General features: G+C 43.4%; 1 protein-coding gene across 2 annotated transcripts; it reads right to left on the reverse strand.

Moving 5' to 3' along the window:
* Positions 1–359: 359 nt before the first annotated feature.
* Positions 360–11,415, reverse strand: LOC112231367 (dual specificity mitogen-activated protein kinase kinase 2). 2 transcript variants are annotated; one of them, XM_024398206.2, is made up of 12 exons: positions 11,144–11,415; positions 10,558–10,675; positions 10,072–10,282; positions 9,797–9,943; positions 9,313–9,390; positions 6,407–6,458; positions 5,494–5,618; positions 5,080–5,299; positions 4,825–4,889; positions 4,665–4,726; positions 4,220–4,265; positions 360–1,664 (listed from the first exon to the last, which is right to left on the reverse strand). In XM_024398206.2, the coding sequence occupies exons 2-12, from the start codon at positions 10,644–10,646 to the stop codon at positions 1,554–1,556; spliced, it is 1,206 nt and encodes a 401-aa protein (XP_024253974.1). In that variant the 5' UTR covers positions 10,647–10,675; positions 11,144–11,415; the 3' UTR covers positions 360–1,553. The 2 variants fall into 2 exon arrangements, with proteins under 2 accessions (XP_024253974.1, XP_024253902.1); XM_024398134.2 differs by having other exon boundaries at positions 10,558–11,415.
* Positions 11,416–13,617: the final 2,202 nt, after the last annotated feature.

The raw sequence follows: 13,617 nt of genomic DNA on the forward strand, positions 1-13,617 counted from the left end.
AATGCGAGACATTTTAATCAAACACTTAAGAGCAATATGGAATGTATCTCCTAAAGTGTTTTGGTTTTAAAATAAGTATCCAGAGTATAGTTTAACGGGGAGCTGTGTTATAGCTACAGTACGTGACTTGAGAGTTGAAGACTCCTTGGATATGTGTAGCATGTCATAACCTGGGTCAAGAGCATCATTTGGCACTTACCTCCCGTCTTTCCTCCGTAAGAATCAGGTAGTGTTCAGTTTCTAAAGGAACGCTCCTCCAAGAGGGCAAAGCCATTCAGTTCGCCCAATAGAAAGCACTATTTATCATTTGTTCCATAACTAACCACAAAACTCTCCCCACATAAAACAAAATTGCCATATACATTCACAAATACGTTTTATTTTTTACATTATAACAATATCCAACACATTTTCTTTAGATAAAACGAAATGTCTTACATTTCTGTCTAAACGAGTCAAAATAGCACTTGCGTACAGTTTACATAGCTTTATACACATACAGGCGACAAAGCATTAACTTTGTTAGCAACGAATGCAAGTCTATTGGAAATTGTAAAGGTCAGCCAGAAGCAGATTATATATACACAGGGGCTCTTACAGACAGGCTAATTAATACATGCTACCCAAACCCCCACCAAAGCCAGTAACCACGGATTCACCAAAAGAAAGCTTGGCGTGTAGGTTACACTTACTCACGCAAAGCAGAACAGTGCGAGCAGAACCAAAAACACTTGGGGGAATAAATTGAGTCGACTGGCAAAAATCGGAACATTTCAGAGCGTCTCTAGTCAAGGTGTTGGACGTATTCTGACTTGACAGATGTGCGTTTCAGGCAGTTGATACAGACAAGTAAAAAACAACAAAAACATGATCTTGAGTGTCTGGAAAATATATAAGATAGCAAATTATGTCATTTTGTAAAATGAGCACATTTGATAACTACGTAATTACTATTATAGTCAAATAAAAATGTCAACATTCAAAGTACTCCTCTCAAAACTGTACTGGTCATGAATGTACAAAACGAAGTACTTTGATAAGGCATTAAATGCAAAACATTAGTAGTCACGATGAGTACCTTCTTTGGTTTGCTGTCCTCCTGTGAATACAAAGCACTTGACTCCAATGATTTCTGTCATGGACACTTTTTCTTTGTCAAATATGGCCCCTCTACAGCCTTCACTAATATGCAGTTGCACAAACCATTAACAACTCTCTTGTCAATATTAATACAGAATTTATCAATACAAATGTGGTAAGATGATATCAATGACAATTCATTAAATTATAACCTGGCAGCCCTTTCATGCCTTGTACCTTCTCTTTAATATGATGATTGGAGAAAAATATCATGACTAGTGTGTAGATCTACCCTGCTACTGGTATGGAAAATCTGTGGTCATACATTGAGTCAATTGGCCCTGTTGATGATATGTACTTTAGCGAGAGTGCTGAAACCTTTTTTTAAAGAGCAAGACGAAAAGGGTGCCAAAGTGTGTGTGTGACAGTGAGACACCATGGATCCTGTGGGAAGCAGTTTGGCGTTGGGCTGTTCATTCTGTGATGCGGGTTGGGGTGCTGGGTTGGTTGAGGCCCATGGTTTTACACATCCAGCCAGCAAAGTCCACCTCCTCCACCTCAGCACGCTTGATAAACGTGTGGTTCTAAACAATAACAAAAACAGCAAACGCAAGTTAGTTAATACATCAGAATTAGTTCATGGCTAATATCGAAAGGGCATTTACAGTAGATAGGTAACATAGCCACAGTGGTCGCTTTAACGCAGAATTTATGCGTTTTTCCACAGAATTATTTTAGATAAAACGCATAAGAAATATATTGCTGCCTATTGTCAAAGTAGATCTGAAATGCTTCTTATTGTAATTTCTGCTCGGCTTCAGATTCATTTTGTGATTCAGTTGTAATTCTCCACCAGATAAGAAATCTTTGCTCTCATCATCAGACCAATCAATTCCCTGCATTCTCGAACAGGCATTCCATCAGTTGACAGTGCTTTGACTGATGTGAAGCTACTTTTATCCAGTTCTTTTCTCTTATTTTTCTCTGGTAAAATGATAGATTAATTTAAAGCAAAACATTAGAATGTAGCCTGCTAAAATGTCCTATGACAAACATTAGATATGATGGCAATGTTTCATTTTTGCATTTAAATTTGTATTTTTAAATTTTTTTTAAAATACCTTGCTTTTTCCATTGTAAACTAATTTTCTTGTGTGGCTCCTAGGCAAAATAGCATTGCACTTCTGTTGTCATCTAATGAAAATGAAGCAATTTTCTGCCGAATCTGTTGCACTAGCGTATTTTGTGCAGGGTTGGGTAGGTTACTTTCTAAATGTAATCCATTACAGTTACCTATCCAAAATTGTAATCAGTAATGTAACTTTTAGATTACCCAAACTCAGTGACATAATCTAATTACATTCCATTACTTTTAGATTACTTTCCCCTTAAGAGAGTAATTAGAAGAAGACAAATGTGTTTCAATCGGTAACATATACATCTATTGCAGGATAAATCAATGTTCAAGTTTACAAGGCTGGCCATATGTTAAATTTTACTTTATGGGTTGGTTATGTAGGATTCTTCTAACCCATCGCTTTCTACTACATATAATAATACGATTAAATTATATCTTTACATTAAAAACCCGTCCATCAGAATTCCAGTCATTCCAAAAAAATGTTATACCCCTTGATCTTCAAGAATAGGACTTGGAAATATAGATTAGCCAAATTGTTTTACCTGAGCATAACCCCAAAACTAAGGACTTATTAGCCAGCCCTACTCTGTTGTTTAGGATTTTGCCATATGGAGGACTAATTGGGCTCATTCATTTGAGTTGAAAAATGAATTCTGCGCTCGTGGAATGGCATGCTTTGAACACTAGCAAAATGCTATTTACATGTGAAAAATGAATGCTGCATTTGCTATAGGCCTATTAAACTGTTGATGGTGTTTTGGTAAAAAGCTGAGGGATGGGCCTGGAGAAATGTTACCACTCTCAAATTAATAGACAGAGCTATGGATGCAAGGACCATTATATCAAAATGATTGTTTTAACCATGTTATGAAGCTATATAGTGGTTGTTTACATTTACAAACATTGGAGAAAAACAAGCTTATATTTTGGGTTCTCGTGGAGTGTAACAGTTGAACTAAGCTCATGAGTCATTTATAAGTTATATTCTTCAAGAATCAATCTATGGATGGATATATATATATAATTTACAAGTCCAAAAATGGATGCAGCAACTACAGATTGCCCCTTTAAGTCTATCAAAAGTGTGTGAGTTGGAACATGTGTCCATTAAGCCAATGGATTACATTTTTTTATCAGCATGAATTAGATTGAGCAATGAAATGCCCACTTTTATTCCATAGGCTGGGATCCTCACTGTGAAGCTGTTGCAAGAGCGCATTTTTCACAGACTGTCCACTGGTTTAAAAACGATGATTGATAAGCAGCTTAAACTTCTTGAATTCAACCATTATTGGGTTCAAATACACATTTAGATTTGTGAACAGCAATCCACAACAACCACAATCCATAAGGCGCAAATAGCTAAATGAGAGCGCAGCAGTGTGATTCAAATGTAGATATCAATAATAAGTGATATCCGTATCGCCATAGACTACACCACTGCTGTCATCCTGACCTCCAAGCCTTTATTCAAGTTGGATAATCTTTGGATGCCGACAACAGTTGTACCATTGGAAGACATAGTTTGGACTGTAGCCTAAAAAAAGCCTATTCCTGCTCTTTTCACGCGATCCATCAAACACATTTGGTGTGACATCAGTGTTCTCTGACTTTCTGACTTGTGGTCAGACACACTCAGGTGGAACAAACTTAAACTTGCGCCTTTTTTCAATGCTGATTTGAATGTCATTGAGAAAACAGAAATGTGAAATATTTTTCTTTGCAAAAGTTTCTGAATTTAAAAGTAATCCTCGAAGAAATGATCTAGTTATTCCAAAGTATCTGTAATCTGATTACAATATTTTTGCTGGTAACGTAACGGTTTACAGTTACCATTTTTGTTATCCCTTACATGTAATCCGTTACACCCCAAACCTGATTGTAGTTGCATGCCTCTGATCACTTTATTGAAAAATAAAATGGAAAAAAAAGACTTGACTTTCAATATGAAACGCAGGTGAAGCGGTTTAAAACTGAGCCAATTTGAAAACTACATACCATCAGCATCTTCAGGTCAGCTCTCTCCGCTGGATTCTTGATCAGACTATTAACACAAACAGTTGATAATCTCTATGACTCCCGAGAAATCATTAGAAAACTCAGCAGAGAGAAATAAAAGGAAAGCTTTCTCCACTATGAAAGATGTTTCTCTCTAAACCCTCCAGAAGTTCTTGGAGTAGGTTAGTAGCACAGGGAATCACAATAAGCATTTTGCTGACTTTACCTAATATAAAGTGATTCTCTAGAGGTGAGAATCTAAGTTTGTTCCATATTGCTCTAGGCTCTGCCTAGTGTATACAATAATTCACAAGATGTGGAGAGTCCACACACAGCCACCAAACAATCATAGTAAACCAACTGGGAATTCTGTCTGAATGCTGACAATAAAAGGTGCTGAGGTAATAATAGGCAGTATTATTATATGATGAATGCTTGGGCTCACCATTTTGTCACAAACTCCTGGAAATCGTTGGTGAAGACACCGAGTGGAAGCCTGGGAGGAGGCTGGGAATGAGGAGAAGGTGCGCAAGACAAAACTCATTTAAAATAACCAGAGCACACGAACAAGGAGAATATATTGTGGAGTCAGCAGTTCATCTGACCTCATTGACAATGTAGTCCAGTAGCTCAAATATAGCCATGGCAGGTCGACTGTCCATCCCATGTCCTGAGGAAGAGGACAATATGGAGAGGTATTTAGATATTATAAATAAAACATAACATTTTTTTGTAATTATATATATTTTTCTTCCAGAATACCTTTTATTGAAAAGCAAAAATAAATCTGTTTGAAAAGCAGTTATATAATCGGTGTTGTAATATTGTGTAAGAAGAAAGGGCTTCAGGTGTGTTCTAACCGCTGACTGGTCGTCCTCCTGGTGGTCTGGGGAGGCGGTTGGAGGGGGCCTGTGGTTCCCCCTCAGCTCCATCCTGTACTGGCCGGCCAAAGATGGCTTCCAGCTCCTTGGCGTCAGGCGGGGGGATGGGGTAGCGGCCGATGGCCAGCTCCACCAGGGACAGGCCCATGCTCCACACGTCTGACTGCACAGAGTAGTGTGTGCCCTGCAGTCTCTCCGGCTGTTGAGGAATACACGCACGTCACACCCAGAGTGGGCCAAGTGGGTGGGCAGCTCTGTGCATCGCTCCCTCCAGGTGTCTGGGGGAAGGGGACAGGGCTGGCAGCGGCTGCCTCCATGTGACACAGCCCTCTACTGGGTACGGCCTCGGCTCTTGGCAAGGCGGCTTGGGCAGGGGAGGGAGAGCTGACTCACCGACATGTAGGAGCGCGTTCCCACGAAGGAGTTGGCCATGGAGTCGATGAGCTGGCCACTCACGCCAAAGTCACACAGCTTGATCTCCCCGCGCGAGTTCACCAGGATGTTGGAGGGCTTGACGTCTGCGTGGCAGAGCAGGGAGGGAGGACAGTTGAGTTGTCAGAGAGCGAGAGAGGGCTGGAGGCCCAGACCCAGCAGCCCCTTCCCTACTTCTCTTTGTCCCTGTCCCTATACCATGCCAGACACCTCACCACTGACATTTCACAAAGCCACTGATTCTGCTAGCTAGCATGGACCGCAACATTTACATTTGAGACCATACAAACAAGCCAAATCCTCCTCAATCCCTCTAGTCTGGAAAAATTCCCTCAATAATGGGGTGTAGTAGACCTGCTATCCATCCTCTGTGGTGACCCCTCCCACTTCAGAGGAGACAGAGGGGCAAGTATGAGAGGTGGCGTGACAGAGACAGAGGGAGGGGGCTGCAGGGTGTGGCTGCCATGTAATCACATCGGAGAGCGTGTAATTACCGACTGGGCTCCTAGACAGCTCTGCCTCAGCCCTGCTGCTGAACACCACCACACCCCAATACACCGTGGCGCACAGCTCCGCCTCTAACTACACTCCAGAGCCCACCCCATCGGCTCCACATGCACCAGTGCCCTCAACTAAAAAAAATATATATTTTTTTTTTAAACTGTACACCACAACGCTCAGCTCAAAACACTTCACCACCGCCCTCAACTTCAGAACACTAGACACCAGAACTCCTCAGCTTCAGATACACCCAAACACACTATAGACATCACACTAATTCATCCCATCCAAATCAAACACTATCCAGGGTCTGAAATCATATCGTTAATATGCACAAAAACACACACATTCTATATGGAGAGCTGTCGCTTACCTCTGTGCATGATCTGGTGTTTTTCCCGCAGATAGGCAAGTCCTCTGAGTACCTTTAAAAGTGAGATGCAAACATTTTATTTAACACAACATATAATAACCCACACTTCCTGGACCTGAAATCATACAAAGACCAGCTCTGAGTCCATAGATACATCCATACAGGATATCACATCAAAAACACACACAGTGTGAACGGTGAGAACAGTGAGGTCTTGCATACCGAGCTTCCTGTGACTATTGATTATCACAATTACAGGACAAAACAATAAGAAACTCATTCCAAAAGGCCCAGTGCAATCTAAATTCATTTTTGTCCTATCATATTGTACAACAACTGGTGAAATGTGTTATTTCCTGATAGTTGCTGGTTGAAAATACAATTTACCCAGGACCTAATCAGCAGGGTTTGGGTGCAGTTTTGGCTTGCCTGGTGTTATAAATGAATAGAATACCATAGACCACAAAGAGAGTTCCAAACCGCTCTGCCAATAACAGCTAGTTTTCAGGTTATGTCCCTCCCATTAGGCCCCTCACTCAGGCCACTCAGACATTCCCAGCAAAATCAAATCAAATGTTACCAAATACAACAGGTGTAGTAGACCTTACCATGAAATGCTTACTTACAAGCCTTTAACTCTTTCTTGAACTGCATTGTTGGTTAAGAAAATATTTACTAAATAGATTAAAGTGAGAAAAAAAGACAAAAGTAACACAAGAGGATTTACATAACAATAAAGAGGCTATATTACAGGGGGTATTGGTACCGAGGCAATGTGCAGGGATACAGTTTATTTGAGGTAATTTGTAAAGTGACTATGCATAGATAATAAACAGTGAGTAGCAGCAATGTAAAAAGAAAGGGGGGTTGATTGGGGGTAGAAGCTGTTAAGGAGCCTTTTGGTCCTAGACTTGGCGCTCTGGTACCGCTTGCCATGCGTTAGCAGAGAGAACAGTCTATGACTTGGGTGACTGGAGTCTTTGACAATTTTTAGGGCCTTCCTCTGACACCGCCTGGTATATAAGTCCTGGATGTCAGGGAGCTTGGCCCCAGTGATGTACTGGGCCATACGCACTACCTTCTGCAGCGCCTTACAGTCAGATGTCTAGCAGTTGCCATAAAAGGTGGTGATGCAACCGGTCAGGATGCTTTCGACAGTGCAGCTGTATAACTGACGATCTGGGGACCCATGCCAAATCTTTTCAGTCTCATAAGGGGGAAAAGGTGTTGTCGTACCCTCTTCATAACTGCCTTGGTGTGTTCGGACCATGATAGTTTGTTGGGGATGTGGACATCAAGAAACTTGAAACTCTCGACCCGCTTCACTTCAGCCCTGTCCATGTTAATGGGGGCCAGTTCGGCCTTCCTTTTCCTATAATCCACGATCAGCTCCGTTGTCTTGCTCACATTGGGGCGGCAGGGTAGCCTAGTGGTGAGAGCGTTGGACTAGTAACCAGAAGGTTGCAAGTTCAAACCCCCGAGCTGACAAGGTACAAATCTGTCATCCTGCCCCTGAACAGGCAGTTAACCCACTGAGTTGGAGTTTTGCTTGGGTGAACAGCGAGTACAGGAGCACACACCCCTGAGGGTCCCAGGTGTTGAGCAAATGTGGCAAATGTGTTGTTGTCCACCCTTACCATCTGGGGGCGGCCCGTCAGGAAGTCCAGGATCCAGTTGCAGAGGTCTTTAGTCCCAGGGTCCTTAGCTTAGTGATGAGCTTTATGTGCACTATGGTGTTGAACGCTGAAGTCAATGAATAGCTTTCTCACATAAGTGTTCCTTTTGTCCAGGTGGGAAAGGGCAGTGTGGGGTGCGATTGAGATTGCACCATCTGTGGATCTGTTGGGACGTTATGCGAATTGGAGCGGGTCTAGGGTTTCCGGCATGATGGTGTTGTTGATGTGAGCCATGACCAGCCTTTCAAAGCACTTCATGGCTACAGATGTGAGTGCTACAGGACGGTAATCCTCTAGGCAGGTTACCTTCGCTTTCTTGGGCACAGGGACTATGGTGGTATGTTTGAAACATGTAGGTATTACAGACTCAGGTCAGGGAGAGGTTGAAAATGTCAGTGAAGACACTTGACAGTTGGTACGCGCATACTTTTGAGTACACGTCCTGGTAATCAATCTGGCCCTGCGGCTTTGAGAATGTTGACCTGTTTAAAGGTCTTGCTCACATTGGCTACGGAGATCATGATCACACAGTCGTCCGGAACAACTGGTGCTCTCATGCATGCTTCAGTGTTGCTGGCCTTGAAGCCAGCATAAAAGGCTAAATGTTTGCTAAAAAGCTATTATTATGGAAAAGTATTACAGTAATGTAGTAATTGTTACCCAGAAATTATTTGATAATAATTGCATCAGGCCTTTAACCACATGGGAAGGGAGCAGAGTGCATTTGATCACAGTTGTGACATACTGTGAAGTTATGTTTAGAGCACGGATGGGCAACTGGCCCGCGGATCAATTCCCCCACAAGGTGCAATTTTGAAATGTGGTTGTGCATTAGTAGTTCATATCTTGTTATGTCAGTTACTCAATTGGCCTGTGTCAGCTAAAACTTTTTAGCTGGCCATAACACAAATTACCAAACTATCTAAACTTGTAGGAATCATGGTTGAATTACCGACCGTGGGGCTCTCATTGCTTTTGTTAGTCACTCCGGTCATCATATTAAAAACTGCAAACATTTGTCTCCACCCTATGGCAATATGTGTAGAATTGCAGGAAATGTGGTGTAAGACTGCTGATTTTTTTCTCCACCCCATGGCAAAACATATAGAATTGCAGGAAACTTGCTTTAAAATGAGATAAATCTAGACATCTACAAAATAACTGCAAGTACCACTGAATGAAGCACAAATAATACACAAATAAATCTTCAGTATGTAGTGTAATACTCACTGCTATGCTGACTTTGCCCAGGATTTCCTCAGGGATTCTCCTGGCTTCCTTCAGAACCTGATCCAGAGAGCCTCCATCCTGTACCCAACAGGCCACGGCTTAATGTCTGACACACACTGCTACTGTACACGGTCTGCATTTTGTATTGTTTTGTCATACAGTAATACACAATAGCTCCAGGTGCATGGCAAGGTATATCATAACAACCATTGCAACATATCAATTTGTTAAAACAAAGTTACAACTGGTTTGTTAGTGTTATACCACAGGTCCTATTATAAAGCACCATTGCCGTCTCAAAAACACACACAAATGTTCATACTCTCAGCTAAAAAATGAGAGTTCACACATCTGCCTTTTTGCCATGAACCCCCCCCATATTGTCTTCCAGCAAGCTGCATCATTCCAGCGTAATGTTAGTTCAATGACTGAGGTAAATCAGACACTCCCCCTCAACTCAAACCTCTGTCTCTCTCACTCTTACCATGTGCTCCATACAGATACTGATCTCGCCATCACTGTAGAAGGCCCCGTAGAAGCCCACGATGTAGGGAGAGTTACACTCATGGAGCACCTGCAGCTCTCTGATTATCTGGTTCCTGATGGCAGGCTTAATCTCCAGGTGGATGAGCTGTGGAGTAGAGAGATCAGATAAACATTCGAATAATCTACTGCTCATCTAGAATAACTATCAGTTTCAGAGTCAAAAACTCTGGATTTGGAGAAAAATGTCAAAAGTACATACAAGGTTAGACTCACCTTCCGGGCCATGACCAGTCTGGAGGGTTTGTGGCGGACCTTGTTGACCACTCCACCGTTGCCAGCGCCCAGCTCACATATGGGGTGGAAATCGTCATCTTTCAGCTCGCCCACTTGGGCTTTCTGGGTGAGGAAAGCCTCCAGACGTTTCCTCTGCTGTTCGTCCAAATCTAGCTCTCCTAGCTTCTTCTGTAAGGCCTCCAGATTGGCTCTGAGAAGGAGATATGCACGGAGTGAGGATGCCATAGATCAATATTAAACAACCATATTCTTGACCATTTTCCTGGGGACACATTTGTGTTCTAGCCGAGCAGTACCAGATACAACTGATCACTGAGCCCATGATTGGTTTGAATCAGGTGTGTTAGGCTAGTGTTACGTAGGTTAGTTTTGGCCTGGAACTAAATTGTGCAACTACAGTTCCCGGAATCAATATTCGCCTAATATCAGTACAGTACATGCCCTCAGCCCTCCTTGAACACTCACTCGGACGCAGCATCGATGGTCGTGGAGATGGACTGCCCCTCTCCAATGGGCGTGATATTTAGGGGAACGGGTCTTCTCTTCGGAGCCATTTCGAAATATTTGACAGTGCACTGGACGACTTTCCAAAGCAAATCAGTACAAAAATTAACTGATATTTCAAAATTGTTCTAAAACAGCAACAGGGGTAAATGTTGCTGGCGGTCTGTGACTTAACGTTAGCTAAGTAACGTTACTTTGCGATCATGGCAGATAACTGTAAGGACAATCCCTCATGCACGTCACCTACAGGTCAGGTGCATTTGACTAACGTTATTTAGATAACTAACTAGTTAACGAGTACAGAATATTTCACAAACAAACTAGCTAGCTATAACAGTAACGTTACACTAGCAGTATTTCTTACACAACATATTAACGTTACTGTTCCTTTCGATTATTGCCTAGCTAGCAAGCTAGCTGCTAGGCGATTACTAGAACCAGCTCCCCTACGAAAATCGTGTGCTGCGTTCCTCAAATTGGAGCGGCCCTCGCCACTCAGGTCTCACGGAAAGGACAGCGGTGGTGGTTGACAGGACTGGTCACTGACCGAGGATGGTTGGCCTTCGAAGGTTTGGGGGGGTGCCGCGGTGGACCTTCCCTATGCAGCCGGGTGTGAAGCTTGGTTGCGGAGAAGGGTTTCGGCAGAGACTGAAAAGGAAGCGAGACACCCCACTCGCAGTTGTTTTCTTCTGGTTTAATGGACTCAGCTGCTATTGTATTGGTGTCTATGGGAGACACACCCAGTTAAGTAGACCGGAACTGACTTATTTTTTCCAATGGTAAACGGCATGAGTGAAACTATCTTTGCTTATGGGGTTTCTGTACAGGAAACAGAAACATGTTCGTCACTAGTTACCAAAGCCACAAAGTCATAAACCCCGCCTATAAACTAAAATGTATCTCCTTAAATATTGATTTTTAAACCTAACCTTAACCACAGTGTTAACTCAATGGCTAATCCTAACCTTAAATTAAGATGTAGACAATTTTGACTATGTTGCTGTGCTATCTAGTGTAAACCCAGCAACTGTTTGAATGTTAAATGACGAGACAGAGGCATTGATGCGAGTAACCAGTCTTGTTCAGTACATCACGACACATCCGGGTATCTCAAGCACCCCGGTAAAACACAAGAGTTGCAGTAATGAACATTTACCAACAGAGGGCATCACTGTGCCATTTTACACCCATAACATCTTCAATTTAATAAAATAGGACAGGAGGTGTCAATTCACTAACAAAACAAACCTAGTAACAATTTCCAACATGAACAGTTTAGTATTATTTATTTATTTTTCTCAGGTAACAACACATTTTGATATTCTCTTCACTTTTATCTCTGTCTGTCAACAATCCCTGATGGGAAACCTACAGATTAAGTATTTTTGGTGACTGGGACAGACGCCTGCAGCGTGAAAAGACAGGGGGCTTGTCTGCGAGTTCCCGCACAGGCGTGTCACCTGAATGTCTAAGGGGAGAATTGATGGGAGAGGGAGCGGCCGACCTGTGATCCTCTGGCTCTTCGCCCAGTGCCTCAGGCCCCATGTGACTTGCTGGGGTTCTGTCTTTTGTTATGCGACCCCTTTGGCCATCAGGGTTCTGAGTAGGTGCTGACTCAGCAATCCGAAGGTCAACCCTGTTACGACGATACAGTGATCCATTCACTTCGACCAAGTAGGAGCGTGGTGCCACTTTCTGTACACAGGATCCAAGTCTCCAGAGGCCTGTCCGGTCCCCTGGTAGTGGCTTCATTCGCACCGTTTCACCCACCCTGAGCTCAGGTAAGTCTTTTGCTAATTTGTCGTAGATGAACTTGGAGACCTGTCTTCTGTGACGTAGCTTCACCACACATGGCTCCAGGAGAGTGCTGGCTACTGGCAAAGCTGCTTTTAAGCGCTGTGCCATGAGGCGCTGTGCCGGGCTGCTATCCATGCCTTCTGTCGGGGTATTGCGCCACTGCAGGATTGCTTTCCAGGCATCTTTGCCCTCTCGCAGAGCCTTTTTGCAGAGGTTCTTTGTGATTTTTACTGCGGACTCCGCCTTCCCATTAGCTTTTGGGTGTCGTGGTGATGAAGTGACGTGCTCGAATTCCCATCCTGCAGCAAATTTTCGGAACTCAACTCCAGAGAATTGGGGTCCATTGTCTGAAATTACCCTATCTGGCTGGCCATAGCGGGCAAACTGAGCCTTGCAGCGTTTGATCATTGTCTCTGCTGAGAGGTCGGGAAGGAGGTCGATCTCCCAAAAGTCTGAGTAATGATCGACTACCAGCAGAAAGTCTTTGCCACTGTGCTGGAAGAGATCTAGACTTACTATCTGCCAGGGGCGCATCGGTAGCTCGTGGGACATCATCGTCTCTCTCTGTTGCTCAATGGCATATTCATTGCAGATTGAGAAATTTACTGACATAGTCTTTGATTTCACTCTTTATTCCTGGCCAATACAGTGTGTCACGTGCTTGTCTGTAACAGGCCTCACCTTCTATGTGACTTGAGTGCACTCGTGCCAACATCTCAGGGCGCAGAGACCGGGGAATAACGACTCTCTGACTCTTGAATATTACTCCGTTTTGAACACTGAGCTCCTCTTTGACTGGCCAGTATTCTCTGACGGCTTAAGCAGTTTCTTCCCTGCAGTCGGGCCAGCCCATCAGAATCACAGACCTCAATGCCTGGAGTTGCCCATCCCTGTCTGTGTGCTGTCTGATTTGTATAAGGCGCTGGTCCGTAACATTGAGGTAGTCAGCCTGGTTGATGTGTTCAACATCCACTTGCTCTGTTTGTAAGCTGCACACTGCGTGTTGTTCATGCATGGAGCGTGTGTGAGTGCCTGATGCAGTAGCCCTGCTGAGCGTGTCACTCACATACATCTCTGGCCCTGGCTTATACACCACCTTGAGGTTGTAGTTTTGTAGGGCCAGTAGCATGCTCTGCAGTCATTTGGGGGCATCAGGAGAGGCTTGCTGAATATAGCAATAAGGGGCTTGTGGTCTGTCTCTGCGGTAATATTATCGTGCCCGTA

This window comes from Oncorhynchus tshawytscha, linkage group LG01, assembly GCF_018296145.1.
Source record: "Oncorhynchus tshawytscha isolate Ot180627B linkage group LG01, Otsh_v2.0, whole genome shotgun sequence".
NCBI lineage: Eukaryota > Metazoa > Chordata > Actinopteri > Salmoniformes > Salmonidae > Oncorhynchus > Oncorhynchus tshawytscha.